At 38.5% G+C, this 22,921-nt stretch overlaps 1 protein-coding gene across 1 annotated transcript; it reads right to left on the reverse strand.

Moving 5' to 3' along the window:
• Window positions 1–1,803: 1,803 nt before the first annotated feature.
• LOC104074565 (dedicator of cytokinesis protein 4-like) lies at window positions 1,804–22,158 on the reverse strand (the record flags this gene model as incomplete). The annotated part of the gene is made up of 13 exons (XM_009574723.1): window positions 1,804–2,364; window positions 5,652–5,713; window positions 6,667–6,780; window positions 9,308–9,380; window positions 11,539–11,706; window positions 12,858–12,967; window positions 13,178–13,259; window positions 13,784–13,904; window positions 14,167–14,288; window positions 14,641–14,760; window positions 16,602–16,685; window positions 20,194–20,370; window positions 22,072–22,158. Coding segments are annotated over 13 exons (1,746 nt in total), but the record flags the coding sequence as incomplete, so codon positions are not given.
• Window positions 22,159–22,921: the final 763 nt, after the last annotated feature.

Consider the following 22,921-nt stretch of genomic DNA (forward strand, 5'->3'; position numbering starts at 1 on the left):
GGGGGGAGGGGGGGGGGGAATCAAAGCAGCTTTGTTATCTTACTTGTGACACCTTATTTAAATCTCAGGCATTACCTCTTTATATCAGCATAAATATGTAGCCTTCTACACCTTTTATGATGTGGTTACAGACACAAAAATGTTATAGTAGAAAGCAAGAGCTAGTTCAAGGAATTTCAAGACTTTGAAATCCGCAAGATACAAAGCTAAAATTCGTATGTTCCTTTTCAAGTTATGAATACTTTCACTAAAACATAAATATTTTAACATATATTAATTTTTTTCTGACATTCAAAATTGTAAAGTCAATATGGCAGAATTATTGTTAAAAGCACATATTTACAAATATTCTTTTTTCCATACATAAAGTATTTGGCATAATTATAACAATCTTACTGCATACACAACTGTTTGCTTCTTTTTCACATAATGGTACACTTCTTATTAAAATTTACCAATTATGTACAAAAATACTTGAACATTTATTATAGAAAACCTCTATAACTACCGTCAACAGCTTGTAACTGCTGAAGGTTTAATTGAGAGAATATAAAAAGTGGTCACTTTCTTCCAGTTAAACTATCAACAGATCAAACACACAGCTAAAATCAACATGAGCTTCCCAACAAAAGAGGGAGAATATTTTTAACAGCATGGTTTAAAATGCAGTTCACACATCTGTTCCCAAGCACATGTTAAACAATCAGTAAAAGAAAGAGGATACAAAAAATACATACAGAAGGTGCTTTTTTCGTCCCCTCCACATTCCTACGGCTTGGCATTAGCTTTCCAGAGCTCTTCAGATGCCGGTCACTAGAATACAACCTAAGGCCAAACACCATCATCCAAAGATGATGGTGACGAACTCAAGCTAAAAAGCAAATCCAAAACCTGACTCCACTGGTATGTACACATCCAAAGAGCTGTTCAGAATTTTTGCTGGGTTTTTACAGAATTATTAATGACCTTTGCAATTACCTTTTGAAATGTATTGATTGATATCCAGTCATTTGTTTTTTAAAAAATTTGTTCATTTAGTGTATTGTCTTGGTACTAGTCAGTACTGATTCTTGTACACAAGTTAAATGAACAATTCATTTGTACCTATTTCATACACAAATTGTACTTTAAGGTGAACTTCAAAAACAGCAGAGAACCTGCACTAGCAAACTGCTAGCTTTTTAAAAAACAAACCCAAAACAACAAAAAGAAAACATTAACTGGAAGAGTAAAAGTAAATTGCACCTCAAAAAGAAAAGGATGCGTCAGGTACAGTAATACACTAATGGCACAAAACCTTACCAAGATTCACCAGAACTGTGCTGTATGCTGAATGAAATGCAGGTATTTTTCCATCTTAAAAATAACATAAACCAAGTGTGTGTTTCAAAAATTCCAAAGCACATTCTTATAACAGTTCTCTGCAGTATAACTTGCATTATATCTCCGTTTTTCCACAGACGTTTGAAATGACCAACCTGTTCACAGGATAAGAGAAACAACTTTCAGCCTACTTGCACAAACATCCTAGTCTACAGACTACTTTGTTAAAAAGCGTGCATTTATCTCTAGTCGTAAAGATCCAGTCAGTATATTCTGTATTTTGTAAGAAGCATTCGGCTAACTCAGATGAGAGTTGTAGGGTTTTAGATTTAATTTTTTAAATAAAAATAAAGTACAAATAAAAGCATTTATCAGTATTCACCACCATGAAATTAAACAAAATCCTCTCATTCATGCTTCCTATAATATCTGGCAACCTAAATTAGTAATTTCATTTCAAATGTGCAACATAATATTAATAAGCATTTCAAAATTACTCAAAAGAAAAGGCGGGCAAAATATTAAAGTGCCTAACTAAACGCATTTCACCATTTTTAAAAAATATTATTCTTAAACGGTAAAGAATTGGTTGCAATTAAATATAAAAGTGGCTTCTTATAGCTGAGAGACTTTGCGGGGCAGAGGCCTGGGCCGGGGAACCTGCTCAGTCCTCCTGCTGCTGTTTTCCAGATTGTTTGGCCGGACCAGCTGTGGCTTGGGCGGCAGTGCCGGCGGGTCCGCGGCGGGTGGGATGGAGAGGCTGTGAGGTAGAGGAACGAGGCGTTTCAAAGTCCGCTCGTACACGCTGTAAGGTGGCGGGGTTTTAGTTTCTTTTCTCACAGGCTCCTCAGAAATGCTGTAGCTTGGGACAGTCACTGTTGGTTCACTGCCTTGGCTTTCAAAGCCCGATGTCTCTGATGTGCTACATCGGCTGAGCGAAGAGATGCCGCTGCTGTAACTCCCCGACAGCACCGGGGAGTTGGATATGAGCCCCGAGGAATGATACTCCACTGGAGACGGTGTGAATGATTGCACAGACCCCTGCTCGAAAGAAAGGGCAGAAGAAGAATTTACCTGGAGTAAACGAGGGAGCGTTTCTGTGCTCAGACTGAAAACACAGAGATACAGCACATAGATTCTGAGGCTTGATAAACGTAAATGGTTGAGTCCCTGTTTAATTAAGGTCCCGTAAGAAACCAATAAAAAGCTCATTTAAAGAGTGCCTAGGTACTCCTTAAATAGCGCTCATGCCAGTGCTCATACAAGTGGAAGTGAAACTATTTAAATGTTATCTTACTATCATAATACCTTAGAAAAATCTGGAAGCCTTTAAAACGAACCCTTAATTTTCCTAGCTTTAAGTGAAACGCAGAGCCCCGCGCAGGGCATACCTAGTGGTGTCCTGCCCCCTAACGCCAAAGCACAGGACTTGCATCCCAGTCACTGCTGCTACTTCAGTCCCTCATGCTCCATATTCATTTTCCAAAGCTTTTCCTCACAGTTTTAGTGCACCGTCATGCAATCAAAAGTGCATTTACATCGTGGCATCATTTCCCAGTGTGTCATAATACCAATGTCGGAGGTGAAGCGCAGAGCAGATGCCAAGCTAATAGCCGCTGCTGGGCGCCAGCCCCGTTCAGCCCGCAGCTCGTCTTGCTATTCAGGGGCAGCAGCAGGAAGGCAGGAGGTGAGGCATCGCTGCTGCTGCTGCTGCAGACGGCATTTTGAACCGCCATTGTTCCACCCTTCCTCTCCCCCATCTCTCTGGCGTTCCCTGGACACACTGTGCCGCTTGCACGAAACACAAAACACCACTGCGGGCCGCAAGGACAAGGGTCCAATGGAGGGCAAAGGTTGCAAATGGCTGCACCAGCAGCCTCACAGGTCTGCGGGGGAAGGTGAGGGACAGGGAGCTGAGGGCCCAAGCGGCAACAACAGTGCTGATGAAGAATAAAAGGCAGGGACAGTAAAACCCTACCTAAAAACATTGAGCAGTCCTATTCTAGTGAAGCAACTTCAACTGAAAACTGTAAAAGGTTAGACCATACTTTGCAAGTTGAAAAGTTTTTGCACCATATCTAATTTTGACTGGAGCCATCTGAGACAATCTAGACTTAATGGCCTCAAGCACAGGCTAAAAAAGGGATGGAGAAATCACATCAAAGACAAATTTCTCACCCCAATTCTTGTTAGATTGGTTGGCACTCAGCTGCTGAGCTTGAGGTGAGAGTGTGAGCCATGCAACAAAGGGTGGGGAGGGGAGGGAAAGGAGAGGGGCTGGCTGCACTGACTTTATGCTGTTGAGATAATCGTAGTTATCCATCTAGGACTGGGTCCACAGTGCACTGAAAGCAATAGAAAAAAATCTTCATTTACATCAGTGGGTTTTGTACTACGATGGTCTTCTCTGGCAGCGTGTACAGTTGGAACAAAGGCTAAAATTTGAGCCCTGTATGTGGCTAGGGAGAAGCAGAGCAAGTGTTGAAGACATTTCAGGCACTGTGAGGAGCCTGTTTAACTACTTGTTTAAGGTTCCATTCCTCTGTGTGTGAGGAGGCTGCAGCCACACTCCTACCCCCACAAGCGTCCAGGGTCAAGATTTTCCAATAAATGATGTAATTGGTTCAAGTTCCAAGAACACCTGACGCTTGGATTAAGTGACCATAGATAAGATTTAGGACCTTTGCGTTTGTCATCCAGAACAAGAGCAAATATGTGTAAACCCTGCCTGCTTCAATTTAGGAGCTGTGCAGGGGTAAGCACTTGGTTCTTGACAGCAGTGCAGACTGCTTGTACCAGTAGTGAGTAACAGTCTAGACACCAAAACAGTCTGGAAATTCACGGATGCTCTAAGTGAGATCTAGCAATTCTCAGAAGTAATCTGGGCCAACATTCCTCTCCCAGGCAGCAATCCAGACTTTGGCTGTAAAATGCTTAAATTCCATCCAGGCCTTTGGAAGAAAATATTAGGATGAACTTGAAACACCCCTAAGAATCATCAGTACCGAGTCCATTCAGGAAAAAAGGAAAAGTCACTCACCTTTTGTACAAGATCCTAATACTCTGAAGAGCTTCCTAGTAAGCAGCTAGTGCAAAACCTGGGATCGGTGCTCACTTCAGCAGAAGGTATGCTATGGTAATAGGACTACAGGACACTCTGATGGCCAGCACAATTGCTCTGTGTTGAACCTGGACCACTGTGCAGCCACAAGTGGAAATGTTACAGGCTCATGGGATGACAAATGGGAGAATGACTGTGGACTTGTGATTAGGAACCTCAAGGGGAAAAGAGACATCCTCAAGAGATGTGTACCTCTGCAGCATTAGTTAGGCATTGGGTAGCTGAGGGACCACTTTGGCAGGGCTGCCTCCCTCTGCCCTTGCACCTGAGTGCCTGAAGCACCAGTCATGCTCCCTTCTATCTGCTCTCCTTCCAGGTTGTTGATCCTCGTATTTCTAACTGCAGAATTCTCTCTGCTTCAATGGGGTGGCAGAGGCTATCCCCGAGACTAATGTTGTGCAGTCTGTCAATACCGGGGTTTGCCTGGAATATGCAGGCTGGATGTTCATGTCCTCCAGTGCTGTGGAAGACACAGATTTCCTGGTCAAGTTTTCCAACCAATAAGCTGTTGTGCAACAAGTGGGTACCAACACATTCAAATATCTTGAAATAGAAATGAAACCTGCTCAGTTTAGCCTCGATCCCCAATTGCTATGGGTGTTTAACTACCAGAGAAGAACCAATGCTTATTCACAGCCTGTGCTTAATGTTTCCTACTGGCAGGCTTCAAACTACTTCCAACTTCTTACACAACCTCTCTGGGTCGTTCTGCAGAGGAAATGGATATTTAAATGACTGAAGCAGGGATTACTCTCTAACACACCCTCTAATCCCACAGCTCTGGATGCTGGAGGAGTAAGAGGAATGGGTTGCACAACAGGTTCTCCCTAGCTGGCATCTCCCCTTTCGCCATTGTTGGAGAAAGAATTCTGCACTAGGTGGATCATTGGGCATGTCTTCCATTTATTTCTTACACTCCCTTCTGTCCACTGACTCAGGAGAGCTTGATTATCCATGTAGGTGAGAAGCCTAATATTGAGAGGCTGAAGAGTCTGAAGATTATGTTTCTTGCCTGCAATTTTGAAAATCTTCAGAGCTGCTGTAACTGTTATGGCTCCTTACTCTTGGGAATGGTTTTTGTATAGGCATATGATAATAAAAGGAAAACATAATATAATCCCAAATAATGTATATTAAATGTATACTATCTACCCTACCACACATACAACCTGTCCCACAAAGGCGATTCACTGCAATAAGACAGTACCTTCATTGGTGATCTGCCAGCAGGAGAAGGGGAAACGGAGGCTATGTGTCTTGCTGGTGATGCTGTAAAGTCAGAAAGATTTCAGTGCACTCTTGGCATCACAATTTTCACTAAAAAATCTTTTTAAGTGGATAGGAGATCATTCTATACAGAAGCGTTATCTCTGGTTCCCTCTAGGTACTTGCCCAATGGCTGCAAATAGTTTGAGAGATTTTGTTTATTTTACTTTGTTCTCAGGATTATCTTGCAGTACAACCAATGAAATGTAAGAAATTTCTGCATCCATCTTCTCTGACAAATTTTGTATCACTGTAATTTGGTTTATATCCTACCAAATGATAACACGATTCAAAAAAAAGTCAATATAATAACTTTCCCCCTCCTCTTTTTCTTCTTAAGAAATATATTATGTATTTGTATGTCAAATAAGAAAAAAGACAATATAAAATGTACTTATATCAAACATTTACCTGTAGATATACTGCAAACATGCCTGGACATACTTTGAGGCATAAGTCTAAAACACAAAAAGCATCTTCACTCCCTTGAGAACAATTATATTTATAGTATCACTTAAGCAGCCTTTCCTTTAAATGGAAATTAATATTTTGAAAGGCAAATGGGTTATAGTAACAGAACTCTCGTACCTCCATGATTGCTGTGCCTGTTCTGGCCAGTAAGATTCTTCGTGGTTAATGATCATTTCTGATTGCTAACCTCCCATTATCATAAGATCAAAAGATTAAATTTGATCATCCTCCCTAGTACCAGCCTGAACTGTCTGAAACTACTCAGTCATTAAATGAAGGGGCAGAGTATTGGAAACAGAACGCTAGAGAGAACATTAACGAGATGAAAATACCTATGGAGGCAGTTCTACAGACTTCCATGTAAGTAATCAAATAATAAATTAACCTGCCCAAGAAGTTAAACATTAATCAGAGTGGAAAGAATCTAACCCCTCAAGTAAATAATTTTTTTACTGGAGCTTAGCCCGAAATGCCCATTAACTCACCAGTCTGTGCAGGTCTTGGTGGTACAGGAGGAGATATAAGCTTTCCACTTTCTGATGTGCTTCTGGCTTCTTTCCCACTGTCCAGGCTCCAGCTGCTGGGAGTGGTGTTTACAGCTGGAAGAGAATGGAAAAGCCGATATAGGCGTCAACACTTCTAGCTCTCTGACTTGCCTTTACCCATGAGGGTAAAAATACACAGAGTAAAAACGTTAAACAACTTCACAAGCATGCCTGAAAAGCCCTCATGATTACATCAGCATTTGAAAAGCTCTTAAATAATGGCTGTCAATCTTCTGGTTGCCTGATGTATGCATCTGGCCCTCAGGTCACTTCGCGATTGTATAGCAGTTGGGACCATCAACAACAGTAGCAGCTGAGATAGCACTCTGGTGCACTGCAAATCCAGCCTCAAAGGGAGATAAGCTTGAAGCCTGTTAATATAATCAGTTTATCTTTGCACCAGACTCCTATTTAAAGGTTCCTAGGCAGAGGGGAACAGGCTGTTCATAAACCTTTTCCATTAACTCATTTTATATACAGAAGGGACTATAGAAAGGAACTCGCCAAATTCCAATCAACCTCCCTCAGAAAGCTTTCAGTGCTAGCAGTCTTTTGTTGCCTGTATAGGCTACAAAATCAGAATTGAAAGAAGGTGGAAAGAAGGGCACAAAATGGAGGGAGTAAAAATTGAAAGAAATGAAGATATCTGGGGGGTGGGGGGGAAATCAAATGAAAAAATTATTGTGGACTAAGAAAATTTATATATGCTGTTTCTAGCCATGGTCGAGGATCTCTGCTTGATCATATAAACTATCACCCTGACATGTATAAAATTGGCTGTTGTATTTGTCTGTGTGACTTTTACCGAATTCTATGACTTCATAATTGAATGATCCTGTAAGGCCTGGAACAGCTTCCTTAATAGAACTGAATTATCTCATGTTATGAAGGAGCTGCCAATATTGGAAAGAAGTCAGACAGACAGAAAGACAGGGCATTTAATATGGACAGGACAAAAGCTAACTTAAACCCCACAATTTTTCTTACACGTTCTGTAAAAAAGTGGAAAAAAACTGCTTCAAACCTCCCCCCTTTACCCCCCCCCCAAAAAAACCACCAAAAACCCACCACAAACCGCTCCCCCCGCCCCCGTTCAAACCCTCCAACCTTTTGCCTTGCCATAACAGTTTCCTTCTTGTCTGCTTATTTCATAGTTGTGAGTAGAGAACCACATGCAAGGACTCTGTGCTCATTTACAAAGATGAAGTGAAAAGCAAAGTATTGTTGCTAACTGATGGTATCAATTATTGCTATTATAGCAACACCAAGGGCTCTCAGAAGGACTGGAATCCCACTATACCAGTATATACCAGACTTAATACAAAAAGTACAGTACAAATAATATTTGTTTCATATCTGTAACAATATTGTTACAGTATAATTGCACATTAGTTGACCCTGAAAATACTGCACAGAATAATCTATTTTCTAGAGGATCATTTTGCTTTTTTATTGCCAAAATATGCAATACATTGTTTGCTTTTTATTGTAGGCTGTCACCTACCAGTATGGTTTTGCCCTCATCCTAAAAATGACTTGGCATCAGACCTAGGTACTTCAAATACCTGAATCTCTTGACAAGCCATTTTTTCTTTTAAGTCATCCAAGCAGTCAGTTCTTTGGTCTGCTAAAGTCTCCAGGAGACAATGTTTTATTTTAACGATTCTGTGATGTACTTGGCCGCATAGGCCAGTGGAAAAGTTTTGACATTTCCATGTTAAATTATCTCACACATTTTTCAGCCCTGTGAAAAATTCCTCACTTGAGCTTTCATAAAAACTTGGACACAAAAGTACTTATAAAAATCAGCTCTTATTGATGAAAAACTGATTCCTGGTCAGTTTTTCTTACAGTATATTCTTAAAATATTTATTTTCAATACACCTGTTTTACTGTATCCTTTACTCAGGCTACCACAAAGGGCAGCACATAATGAAATGATGGAGCATATTATGGATGTGCACATAATGAAATCTTGGCACAATAACTGTGCCAACGATATTGAATTTACCCACGCGCGAAATTATAAAAAGCAATATTTTGTCTATGGAAATTCACAGGTTTCTCATTTACTCTAATTAAAAAAAAAAAAAACCAAAACCCAAACCCCAAAAGGTCCCACCAAACCACAAATTGATCTTTTCCATCAAAATGTAACCAAAAGCACAGTGACTTATATTTGGTAAAGAAGACTTGCAGGTATCAAACTTCAGGACTCTATCCATCTCTTTGGCTTCTCTCTGCCCCAGTCTCCAGAAGTTCATCTCCAGGGTTCATCACCCCATATGTCTCCCTTGAGAAGCAGTAAGGACAAGCAGCCTGCTGCTCCATCACCCCTTCCTGCAAACTTCTGGGCCCTTCTGAGTGCAACACTCAGTTCAAACAAACACTACATTCCCTTCTTTTTGGCAAAGTGTTTTGAAACTTAGAGTGTTAGCATAATTTAGTTAGTTAGGTAGAATGTTTTGAAACTTGGCGATGACAATAGACGCTCGAAAGAATTAGCATTCTACAGGAATATGACAGATTAATTATATTTTCATTGCTTCCAAGATTGGTATGGTGCAGCATTTCCACTCACCTTTGTCGGGGCCGGGCAGATTGGAATCACTTCGTGGCAAAGCACCGTCTCCAATATGATTAAACAGCATTCTCTGTAAATTGAGAACAGCATGGTTTATGCATAGCTGCTGTTGTATTTCAGTAGGCTTTAAGAAAACAAATATCTTTTTGTTTTTATCCCCACCACACAGGTCTACTTTGGAGGTAGAGTGATAAACATCACCTAAGAACATAAATAGTTTAATAAAAATGTGTATACGAAGAGGGAGTAGACTAGTTTTCTGAAAACTGTACACACTGGAATCAGAGGGAGGGTTATTATGTACTGAGTTCTGACAGTTTCCAGCTCCCTAAAAAACAACATAAGGCTCATTGCTCAAGTGGTATCTTGATAGATTACTAAACAAGTGCAGGGATAGATCTGCAATAATTTAATTGCAGAATCAGTATCTGAACAAGGTGTAATGTTCGATAATGTTCAAGTTATGGCTGTTATCTTAGAAAAGCATTGTGTATTATTTCCAACCCTGACTTTTTTGGAAGCAGTGTTCCTACTTCTCTTGTGGATAAGAGCTGACCCATAAAGTGTGTTTGTCTTTCCTTTTCTGACTATCCATTTTTTTTAAAAAATCCCAGTAAATTTATGAAACAATTTTAAAATTCCATTACTTATTTCTTTTGGCAGCATTCAAATAATCCACAGGTCACTAGTTTATCTTGGTAACAGATGTAAACAGCATACAGTTAATCTTACAAGATGTACTTTCCAAAGGCAATGAGAACAGATAAACTTTACTTTTTCTTCTTCCCTTTTTTTTTTTTTTTTAAAGCAAGATCAGACAATCAGTGAAATCCAAATCAAATCAGACCCCATTCTTGTATCTCCTTCCAGTGTTCACAGAGGACCATGCCGAGTCAGCGAGGTGCTACGCTGTGGTTCCACAAGATGGCAAACCCAGCTGCAAAGTAATCATCATTGATCTAATACGTTGCAGCTCCATGTTACAAAGTGAGGAACAAATACTTGACTTAAAACATCTTGTAGAGAGAATGCTTTGGTAGACTTTGAGCTACATTAGGTTTGCCTATCTGTGTTGTACTAGAGTCATACTGGATCAGGTAATACCTGTTTTCCTGGAGTTACCATTAAATTGAGGTGGTGTAACTACATGTGTACTCTAATGTGACAGAAAATGTGATCATATGTTCCTGCCTGGTCTGGATTGAACGTTCACTTCGTAGTGAGTCTGCAGTGCACTAGGATCTGCTGGGCAAGTGTTGAAGTCTGTTTTCTATTGTGAAGGTAAAGAGCAAAGGCTGAAAAAGCAACTGAAATTGGAGGAGATAAAGAGACAAAAGCCGAATGAAATACAGAGAAACGAGGACATACTACAATAATGAAATATAAAACCATATGGAAGAACAAGAGCAATCACAGGATGTTTAATGAGGTGCAAAAAAAACCAAAAATGTGAAACCCGAAAAGCTCCATTAGGAAGAATAATAGTGCAAAAATAAGGAGGCTTGTTGACCAGTCAATGACAGCAGGCATTCCTCTTCAGAGTATGGGAAGAGCTGGAGAGACACTGTACAACCGCTCAGCCAGAGATCAAAAAGCAAGCACAAATGGATGTTGACTGAAAACAGCTGTACACAGATAACCTTGAGCATTAATTTCAACGAGGGAAGCGGATGCAGTACTGCTGTGGTCTTGTTCTCTGAAGTCCATCAAACTTTCTTAAATGAGGTAGCTATGGCCTGAAAGGACTTGAAGTGCAGGAATTTGCCTGTGTATCTCATCTTTCCCAGTTGAAAAACTATTATGAAAATTGCATTCATTAAGCTGTAACAAAGCTGTTCATAAATGGGAGGTCCTTTTCTCATTAACTTAGTGTGAAGCTCCAACCAAGACTGTTGAAGTTAACTGGTGTTAGAATAAAAATAAAAAGGACAAGGAACAGTTTGAGCATGTAAATTCTAATGAGAGTTGCAGGTATCTCTAAGATACCTCCTTACAATTGTCCTGAGGATTTATTTTCCCCTTCTTAATCAGAAGGCAGAGAATCAGAATTTTGTTTCTGATCACAGTCCATTTTTTCTGCTCAGGGAATAGAGCACCAGAGAAAGAAATTGCACCTTTCCCCAGAAAGATATATCTTCATTTACGGTTATGAGGGCAGAAAGACACTGTCAGACCTTCTCACCTTTGAAATATACTTCACTGTACAAGCAAGTTAATTTTCTACTTACCCTCTCTTGGGACACTGAGGGTAGAGACAGATTGGGAGATTTTCCTGCCGGACGAGTCTCAGAGAGAGTGGAGACTGGGCCTACGAGCTCCTCAGCCTCCCTTATCGAATCTCGGGTAGAGTGGGGGATAGAAGTCGCATTCCACTTGGCAAAGCAAGAGTTTGCAGTCTGGGAGCAAAAACGGGATAATTTTTCCTTTGCGGCAAACTGTAAAACCGCTTTATTTAAAGAACATCCCCTGGTCTTTCCTGTATGTTGATTTGGCTCCACTAATGCTGAGAAAGTGCCCAGTAGATATATTAGTAAGTAGTTCCCGAGAACTGCCATTAAGTCTGGCTAAGCTTCAGTATTACTTCTTAAGCCCTCAGGTAACAGCTTGAGGACTTAAACAGAAAAGAGGAAAAAATTAAATCAAGAGCCAATTCAATAACTGAAGCAGTAAGGGACAAGAATACAACTAATGAGAAACCAACAAATCATTTCTAAAATAAAGGATCCTGGACTACCAAGTTGTTTTTTATCAGAGGCAAAATTTCTAGTGGAAATGAGAGCGTTGAGAGAAGGACCTTTCACACTGTACTTCTGTTCTCATCTTTCTCAGCTTCAGCAAGAGGTGCATTGTGTGATGACACAGATTAAAACAGCAACTGTGTTAAAGGAAAGCACTTTAGGAAAGTAGGTCCCTTAAGAAGAAAAGATGAAATAAGGATTCAAAATTGGCCAGTTCACCAAGCTCATTTTGCATTTCAGGTAACTCAAAAGATACAAATTTCATACAGACCTATGTAACACTAATTTTAAAGTAAGAACTCAACTCATTCTTTTCTCTGGAGTAACAAAATGTCTATCTTTCTTTTCTGAAACTACATTGAAAAATAGGAATTGCCACATGGAGCGGGTTATTATCTCACAGTGGCTAGGACTAGCTATTTCAGAAGAAATAAAGGCGAGGTCAACATGGACAACTGCCGTGATAACAGTTTTTCTTTCTTTCTTCTTCCCTAGATTGAACAAACGCTGCTGTTTCACACAAGCAGGCTGTGTCATCTGGTAAGTCTTTGCGTCTCTCTCTCACTGCAGTGAGTAAATATCAAAACCAGATCTAAACCTCGACAAAGCAAGCAGAAATGTGATCAAACACTGTGCATTCTATTCACATCTCTTTCACATGAAGTGTTTTAGAGTATTTGCTTATAAAAACAAAAAAAAAAACCCTTGAAAATGAACAGCATGAGCAGACACTCAATCTGCTCGAAGTTCAACAAATGCCTTTGTCATCTTCTTAGCTACTTGTATGCAGAGGCCAACAAGCTTCCTACCTGCGAGGTTTCCGAAGGAGTAGGGTAGATGGCACTGCAGGGCCTCTCTCTGGGGGACAGGCAAGAGTTTTCTCGGGAATGCTTATGTTTGTCAGACAACAGAGGAGAGGCTAGAATATAAATGTGTCAAGTGATTAAATTCATGCAGTGAAACTCAGACATTTCAATTCTACGCTTATGACAAAGAAATCCTCAATAATTCATATTCCTCAAACAACTGGCTAAATTTGATGTCTGACCAGTGATATCATGCAGAAATTCAGCTGTGTAATGTATCAAGAATCATTTAATTTGGTTTACCACGGGGAACGAGCACTGACCTCTGGCACTGGATGGAGCAGAACTGGTCACATTAGGTGAAGCAGAATGAGTAGAACTCAGGCTTGAGGTAGATGGACTAGGCTGCATACAGAAGAGATGCTGTTGTTATCACATCACATTTACTGGTTTGGAAAACAAAAATTTATAACATACTTTTCACTAAAACAAAGAACTTGTAATTTGTTTGACTAGTTTCTCAGTATTTCAAAATAGCAAACCAGTATAAAGAGCATTAATGTAACTACACAAAGATGTAGTAAAATATCAAATAAACAGAAATGGAATTAATATATTAAAATAATTACATCACAACTGTGACAATTGGACAGAAAAGTCTATGTAAGATCAGATGACCGCATTATAGTGCATTGCTGCTTATTACTTTTGTCAAAAATTCATTCTCTAAGTTAAAGAAGAGGAAACAGTTACATAAAAATTGTTCGTTCTAAGTTAAGGAGGTTAACAGCCCATTTAAAGATTTGTTTTTTAAAAGAAGTATCAGCAATAACTTTGAAACTTCTGAATGAAATAATAGAAGCATTAATTTAGTAAATAGCCTTGTAAGAAAGATTCTGTTTAGTCTGAAGAATGACAATAATTTGTACCTGCATGTTAAAAACTTCATCAGAACTTTCTGATTGCCCAGTGATATTGCTGACTTCAGCAGAAGCTTGGGATGACAGTGATGAGGATGAATACCGATTGACAGCTGGGTAACTCAAGGGACTATTATAAGAATAGTGAAATACAAAATGGTTAACTCTAGTTGCCAGTCATAATTTTTCATGTGAAAACAGCACATGTTTATTAATCTCCACAGTTCAATTTGGATTTATTAGTTGAGAGAGAGAGAGAATATATATATTAGCTATTCATGACTGAAGATACTTCAGACGGACATACAAGGAAGCATGCACACAGTAGAAGTATTTTATGGGTCATCTTCTGTGAGTAACAAAATTTATCAATTTCTAGTAATTTAACTTGCCTGCGTCGTGGTATTACCCTGGCACCATCAGGGCTCATAGAAACAGGTATGGAATTTCGGCATACGCGAGGACTTCCATTTGGGAAATGAACAGGGCTAGCTTGTACACAGGCAGAAAATTCCTGGCGAGTTGTTAAAAGAAGATTATTTAAAATGAACATAATATCATTAAGCATTTTGTAAGATACAGTCAGTCATTTGAATAGTTATATTCATTTTGGATTAGCTTCATCATTAGTAAGAAAAATATTTTAACTTTTCACTGATGATATTTTCTCTTTAGTAAAATGTGACTATTTTTCTCTGCACTGTATGGAAATTTTATTAACTTTCTCTTCGCTTTGTGGTACTGTAAGGATGCTACAAGTTGTAATGTGGACAAACAACCAAAAGATGTCACTGTTTGTTGCTTAGGAAAATTAAACAACTACAGCTAAACGGTCTCCTGGTTTATCCATGCACCTGCTCACGTACCTGTATTCCCAAGCTTGACTTCATCACAAAGAACTGATCCACCAGCTTTTTGTGCAACGGCCTCATGTCCTGCGGCACCACCTTCTCGTGCACCGCCAAGCCAAATTCTAGAATCTGGGCCTGCAGAAGAGACAGGAGGAAAGAGGGTAAAAATATATTTTTGATCCATTTTCTTTAAGCTTTCATCATCAATTAGGATACTAATAAAAAAAAAAACCAACAAAATGCATGTTGTATTAAAAGCATCTGTCTAAATACCTGACAGACTTGTAATCAAACAAGGCCTAAGACCAAAACCAGTAATACACAAGAGGATTTATGCCTCTTCCTATTTTACTATCCAACTTTCCCAAAGATCTGGCCAATGCGAATTCAGCTTTAATATAAGAAACCACTATGGATAATGTAGTGAAAAATCTGGCTAAACGGCAACTTTACAAAGGAGCAGTTTTAAACCCTAAATAAAAGCTGTCTTCTACAAGAACAGTTATAAAAAGCATGAAACAACAGCAGTGGCCACATCCACCAGAGACCCTGTAATATATTTTCAATGAAGTCCATGGTTCCCTATCCTATTCCAACTCCCCAGAGACCTCAGTAAGTGGTGGCTTTATGTATATTCTTGATACAAGGCATGACAGGCTTCAGAATAACATTGCTAAAACTCTAATCTTGCTCAAATTTGGTCACAGGCATTTAAAATACTGAATTGCTTCCATGAGGAATCAGATAAACTCAAATTTAAAAACAAAATAGCTACACTATGCTGTAATATCTTTGGATGAGAGCTACTAACTGACGTTTTCAGGCTGCCGGCGAGCGGGCACACAGCTGTGCAGCTTCGCTGACCCGAGGTCAGAACTGCAGCACGTCCATCCACACACAGAGCCATCCCGCCCCTTCTGAATGCTCCGCATTTTCTGTTAAATCATCTGTGGGTGCCAGACAGGGTTTAACTGCTATCACTTGGAATTCACATTTTTGTCATAGGAAGTTATTAACTCCAGTTTTAAATTGTAAGGATTAGCGAGATTAACTATAGCTTGAAAAAATGAAACTGCAATGTAAATTACTATACATTATCTAAATGAAATTAAAGTGAGCTCACTGAACCTATTCTGATTTATACAGCCTGAGGATCTGTCCCTTCGGCTGATCTGACCAAAAGATACCACAATGCTGACGAAAAATGGAATTTCCATCTTGCCAAATTCCAATACTCTGACCTCTTTATCCCAAGTTGGCAATAAAGTTTGAAATTTCAACATGCTGCATAGAACAAAGACAGTTAAATGTCAGTTAGAAAAGCTGAAATACTTAGTAAGATCATTTCATCAAAATAATTTATTTCAGCATTTCCAAATGGAGACGCTTCATATTTGAGACTGGTAGGTCGTTGTCTTATAAATAAGTGAGGAAATGATACAAAAATCATGTAATGCATAGAATACTCACCTGTTTAATTTAATCACTTGGTGTTTATTTTACTGCCTACCTACTTTGGCAATTATTATTAGATATCTTCCACCGCAATAAGATTTTTCAGTTTTTTCTTCTCTTATGCTAAACCTTGTAGTGAAATGTTTGTTCTGTAGTATTTGTAAAATACGTCATGCAAATATTTGCTGAAGCCATCAAACGTTTCAATGAGATGTTTGTTCTGTAGTAGTGGTAAAATGTTGTGCAAATACTTACATACGAGCATCACAAGACAAAATCTTGCCTCTCATTCAACCTTTATTTTAGAATAGTTTGAAGTGATTAAGATCATGATGAAAAGGACTAGGGAAAAAATATTAACATGACCCAGCAACCTGCTTGTATAGGAAGTTGCTGTCTACTTGTCTACTAATTCAGAAGATACTGAAAATCACCGCACAATTATTAATCTCTGAAATTTTGGGACACTTTTAGCTAGAACAGCTAAACAGGCCACCTAGTCAGTCTTTTCCCCACTTTACCTGCTCGAGCATCAGCTCTCTCAAGCGTGTGATCTTCTCTCCATCCTCTGGATGGTTCAAGATGTATTCTTTGACAAAGAATGCCTAAGCAGAATAAAATCACAAAGTAACATAAAGTGAGTAAAAGCACATCACTTTATTTTTAAACAAGTTTCTAGATGATATTTTCGAAACAAAAGCTCCTTTTACTGCAACAGAGGATAATAAATGCTAACTAATTAATTATTGACATATGCATTGGTGGAGACTATGGGCAAATAAAATGTAGCCACTCTTGAGTGGAATTTACAAGTTGTTCAATATCCAGGACAGATCCTGAATCAAATTTGGAAACCTGCAAATCAGAGCTGAAACCAAACACAGGTCACCTGAACTAAGTATCTCTTCCCCATTTATTGTGACATAGAAGTTTCAAATAATCACAGACAGTTAGATTTTCCTGTCTTTTCATACTAGGAGCTTCATTATCCCTTAAATATAACAATATCTTAACAACAGTGTGCAATTGTATGCTATTATATGTATTGGAGCTATGACATTATCTTCTTATTCACTCTTAATACAAATAATGTTTTAAAGAACTCGCATTGATGTCAAAAAGCCACGCTTTTCACTTCAGGAGCATCTGACCAACATCCAGGTGTGTTCATGAGCTTACATGACCTTCCACCCAATCTCCAATGCTCAAATTGTACCAGCTATAGTACCCCGAAGTCATTTTACCCACGAGCAATGGCCTGGACATAGCACTCCCCTGTTTGTTCACGATTGCATCTTTCTTAACGTGGCACCTATCCTACCCTGCAAGGGGATTATATTGAATTTACAACAATTCTTGACACTATTCTATAAAGAAAATGCCCAGCTGCTCAGTTGAGAGATTTCTAGACCTTCTCAAAAATGCATTTGTCGCAAAAAATGTCTGTACGCATACCTATACATACACATTGTTTTCTATCCATAGAGTTGAGAGGATAATAGTGGCTGCTCTGTGCTGTGTTTTCCTTTTGCACCCGTCTTAGCGTTTCCATCACATACTTCTTACAAGGTTCTCCATCCAGCTTTAGCTATTAAAATCTTTGCTATGCAGAATCATTAGTAAATATGGGGAGTAGTGGAACTGGAGATAAATATACCCCTTTCTCTGATTCAGTTCCAAAATTTCATGCTGTGACAACCCCTAACAAGGAAGTGCCGAGACCTGTCTAGAAAATGCTGATACTGTAATGAAGAACATTTATTTCACATGGTCCTTTCACTGCAGATAAGTAGACTTATAAGAATTCATGTTTAAATTGTTAAAAGGAACCCTCTGATACTTGCTAAAATCCCAAATCCCAAACTTCTGCCAGCCGATGGTTTTTTTCCCTCAGCTATACAAGCTTAATGTTCTTTCAATATCAAGCAGGTGGTGTCCCAGTGGTTTTTGGCCAAGATTTATACAGATCTGTAATACAAGTCAGAGATGTAGTAATCTAACTTCAAACAAAATCACCAGTACTTTAGAAAAAAAAAAAAAAATCAGAATTTGACTAAATCCAGTAACATTCTTGAATCCAATAAATAATCATGAAAGTGCCTCTACTCTTCTAGCACATGTAAAGGAGCTAAAAGAAATGTAAGTTATAGTACAAATTGCAGTTTGAGAAGTGTTAGTGGGCACAAAACACACTCTTCCAGCAGAGTTCAGAAAAATTTTTAAAAAATCAGTGGTTCAGTCTACAGCCATTTTTTAGCACACAGGAAGGTGTTGCATAGTAACTATTACTTCTGTAGATTTTCCTGGAATCTGTTCCTGTATTGAAACCAGTGAAAGCATCGCTTTAACACCTACAATACTGGCCAAAGTGCTGAATAATTAGAGATAGTGGCTTTTTATCCCATCAGGAGGAGAAGGAAATAAAAAAAAAAAAGGAGGGAAGAATCAAAGGAGGGCAGCTGGCCAAAGGCCGTTATTTCCTGGGTCTTACACTTCTTAAAGCTTGGAAGTTGCCCAAAGGAAAGGAGGATATATGTAAAGACATGGTCATGCTTACCTCAAGACCACATGCTCCAAGACTGAGTTTTGAGCTTTGTACAGGGCAGAAGGCAAAAGCAAGTGAAACAGATACGCAGAGAAAAGCATTTACAGAGGAGAGGAAAAGAAGGAAGGTAGAAGATAAGAAGTGGCAAAACACCCAAAACATATAAAGACGGAAAAAGGGACATGCAAAGAAAATGAGGGTGAAATAGAAAAAAAACCCAACAAATCTCACAACTATTGCTATCAATTTTGGTGTTTACAAAACAAATTGGTGAAAAGTCCTATTTTAGATGTATAGCAAGAGAGAGGAGGAGAGGACAGAAGGGAATCGAAACATGACGACTGTCTAGGAGATCAAGAATTACAGCTAAGAACAACAATAAGAAAGGGGCAAGCTAGAACCTTTAATACGCTTGTGAAGAATGGAAAGCTATGCAGAGACACCGAGCTAGGTCTGCTAATTCAAACCAGACATAGCTCTGACATGACCGCGTTTCTCAAGGGACTCCCTTCGTGGCACTTTACTATACTAAACAGTTTTGTTGTTGTTGTTTAAAGGCAGCTGGGAAACATCAAACATGATACTGCTTTGCTTTAGTCTCACAATTTTAATAACGTTGCAGTTTTGGTGACAGATTCCAACACTATAGCAGACTCAATTTCTTGTAGTTCAATTTAGATACAGTTTTATCGAATTTAACACTGTTGTGTCAATGCCGAATCTTGCAGCCTTCGAGACAAGTGGACAGAAGGTTATTCAACTTGACATTTTCAATGGAAAAGGAATGACCAGCAGAGTCAAATATTTCATAAGACTATTAGGAAAAAGAGGAAGATCAAGCTGGGCTGAAAAAAAAAAAAATCTTTCCTTTCTTTTTACTGTGGTTTCAAAATTCCACAGAACTTTGTGGAAATACAGCATCCCAAACATTTAAGATTCTTCTAAGGTGATTCAGAGATGATAACAATATGGAACAACTTTTGGGAACAAATGCAGCATTAGACATTTCTTAATTATATGTATTATTTCTTACTAGATTTTTCCAGAATGTAGCTTTCCTTAAAAGCTTGGAGAAGAGAAAGAAGGATCTAGAAAAATATAATTCTTCAAGATAATAAATTTCTTGTTAAGAATTTTATGTGTGTGTATATCTATCTATCTTAAAATTAGAATGTCAGCACACAAAAGTAAATTTGCTGGTTGGCCAGAAGTAACTCCTGGCCTAGAAGGGCAGGGGGGAGGGAATATGTTACAATAATATAGTTACAATTAACTATTTCATTAAAAATCCCCAAACAAACCACTAAAGAATGCAAGGTAATTGTGAATCTACTTATCACTGGAGTAAGTTTATGGGACTCTCTGCAGCAAAACAGTTGTTACAATAAAGCTATACATATTTAACATCACCTCACCGAAAATTGCAATCTAGGTATAATTAAAAGTATTGTTGATATAGTACTTTCTGTCCTCAATTCATACAGAGGAACGGCATCTGTACAGAGAAAGAAATCAGTAAGAAACTGTCTTACAACAGATTTTTAATAAACAGAAAATAAATTGCTTACCTCTTGGTATCTAGCAACTCCACCATTAACTGCTGCATCAATGACCCCATTTAGACACATCGTGAGAGGGTTAATATTTTGCATCTGTCGAGTTTGACACTGACTAATCAGTGTTCTCAGCTGCTGGTTCTTATTTTCTAAGACTTCAATAGCATTCTCAAGGGGACTCATTTCCACCTGAAAGAGGAGTGAGGAACATTGCAAACATACTTAACCTTCAGTTGAAAGATGATATGTATTAAAAGTAATTTTTGATTTCTTAAAACAATGTTATTCTATGTTCTAGAGTATTGGGGCAGAAAAAGTTCTTCTCACCTGGGCTATACTCAGAGTGTACACTCTGAGCACAGAGAGAATTAATTTTATCACATAATCAAGGACCAAAATAAACAACCCTCCCTTTCTTGTAGATTTATTATCTGACCTTTAGAGATACTCAGCCCTTGGTGCAAAACACTCACACACTTCAGCCTGTGGTGGAACTGCTGGAATTCAGGGCTAAACTGTCCTTGGTAACTTCACCTAAATTGGGCTTGAGGTCACGGAGAGCTTCACTGTGCGTAAGGGCACAGAGCAGAGTTTAAGTATGGGCGAGCTTGTTCCCCCACCCAAAGTGAAGTCAACAACTAGACATTATGGATGAGGAGTTTGAATGTAAGCTTTGAGCTAAGATGATAATCAAGTTATAGTCAAGGGCAGTCCTTGAGCAGGATATGCCTGTCCTCTCTAGAGGGTGAGGAAGCTTTTCTCACAGGTAGCATGAACTGCAGGAAAAGCGAAAAGCTAAGCGATGGGAAGAGTACAGGCCTGCAGCTGCCATAATTTACCAGAACATACAAGCACAAATCTGAGTCATGATCTAGTACATACCCAGGAAAAATTATTACAGTTAACTTTTGGAAATGGTGACTATAATGGTAACACGATAGTAAACTGAGGGTTTTCATATCAGGGCTCATATTAACCTAGTAAAGACTCAGTAGGAGTCAACTAACAAAATTTCTCATGTCACACACAATTTTTTGATTTTTACTAAATTCCATTTTTGGTTTTCTACACGAGAATATGAGGACAGTGAACAAATGACATTTTGTTGCTATTATAAAAGAAAAACACAATAGAATTTTAGAGAAAACCAGTTGTACAATGGTATCCCTGTATTTAATGGGACTAATGCACAACTGGCTTTGACAGGAAGGAAAATAGTTACAGATGTTATACTCCTGGGCTCAACAATTGACCAATTATTTAGAGATCTTTATATGAGGAGCACTCCTCCGAATACATATGAAACATATTTAAGGATTTTCTAAGAAATATAACAAGAAGGAAGGAGAAGAAATTACAATATGTCAGTAACAGATTGCTACATTAGACCCTATTCCTACAGGTTCTGTGTAGGCATGCTTCCCTGCCCATGCTGAGATCTGGGAACTTTAACAGAGCTCTAGGCAGACACAGAGATATACCCACATGGCGTTCATTATAGTACAGGAACTTGGAGAATGTTTACTTTTCAAGAATACTGAAAGATATATTAAGCTATAGATATTCTAAGTATTAAACGATACATCATGCTGAGTTTTAAGAAAGTAATTTGCTGTCATTAAATGTTGCCTTTGGCTGCCCATTATTGTTCTCAACTTCTTTCTTCCTCAGCTGTTTAAATGAATCATAAGGGTGGTTCTTAATACTTCTCAAGATAAAAGAAACCAAACAACTCAAAATACTTTGTAAATAATTTTGTTGTAGCCAGCTTGAAAACTTGCTCAAAGAAATTAAATATGGGTAATAAATCTTAAAGTAGTCCATCAAATAACATATGGATAAGGAAGTAAACCAACGCACAGTATGTATTGCAATTAGTCTTATACTCACAACTTCACGTTTTTCCACTTCAAACCAACGAGATATTCCAGGTAAACTCTGCACCAAGATCAGTGTGGTTCTCTCCACCCATAGACTCTACAATATACAAAACCAATTTATTTCCTGAATTTGCCTCTACATTTTTCTTAATTATTCCCAGTTTTCTTTACGAATACCTTCATTTAAGTAACAATATACATTACAAAAAAAGTATTAACATCCAAATTTCTACTGAAATGTCTGAATGACATTCACTTTTCTCCTTACTTTCTAGGACCTACGACTAAGCAGTAATTTCTGCTGATTCTTCACTCTTAAACATGGTATTATTCTATATTATATGTTGTCCCCTAATCTCCAAAAGTCACTCACAACTCAACTAGCATTTTAACATCTCCTTTCTGAGATAACATCTGAGAAGAGGGAGGGAGAGTTCAGAAGCAGAACAACTTACAGATCATACAGAGTGACCAGCTCTCGTCTGTGAAGTCCTATTTGAGATTCCACAATGCATGGCTGATGGGATACTCAAATGTACTACTGTTAAATACTTTGTGCAAGAGGTTTGTAAAATGACAAATCAACACATAGGATAGTGCTTACACAAAATATATATAAGCTGTACATTTAAAATAAAGCCCTAAGTTTTAATTAAAGGACAATAGTGATTTAATTTAGCTAATGTATTACCCTTACAGTTCTTTCCTCTAACTTTATAAGAAAATTATTATGGGATAATTCTCTCTGTGTATCTGAATACCAGAATATATTCTGAGTCAGGATGTAAGTGTTTCTAGTGGGTCAGAATTAAAATTGCACCAGAAGAATCTGGTGACCAGGTGACCCGCCTCGTGGATGA

This window comes from Fulmarus glacialis, unplaced genomic scaffold (assembly GCF_000690835.1).
Source record: "Fulmarus glacialis isolate BGI_N327 unplaced genomic scaffold, ASM69083v1 scaffold14563, whole genome shotgun sequence".
Classification (NCBI taxonomy): Eukaryota; Metazoa; Chordata; class Aves; order Procellariiformes; family Procellariidae; genus Fulmarus; species Fulmarus glacialis.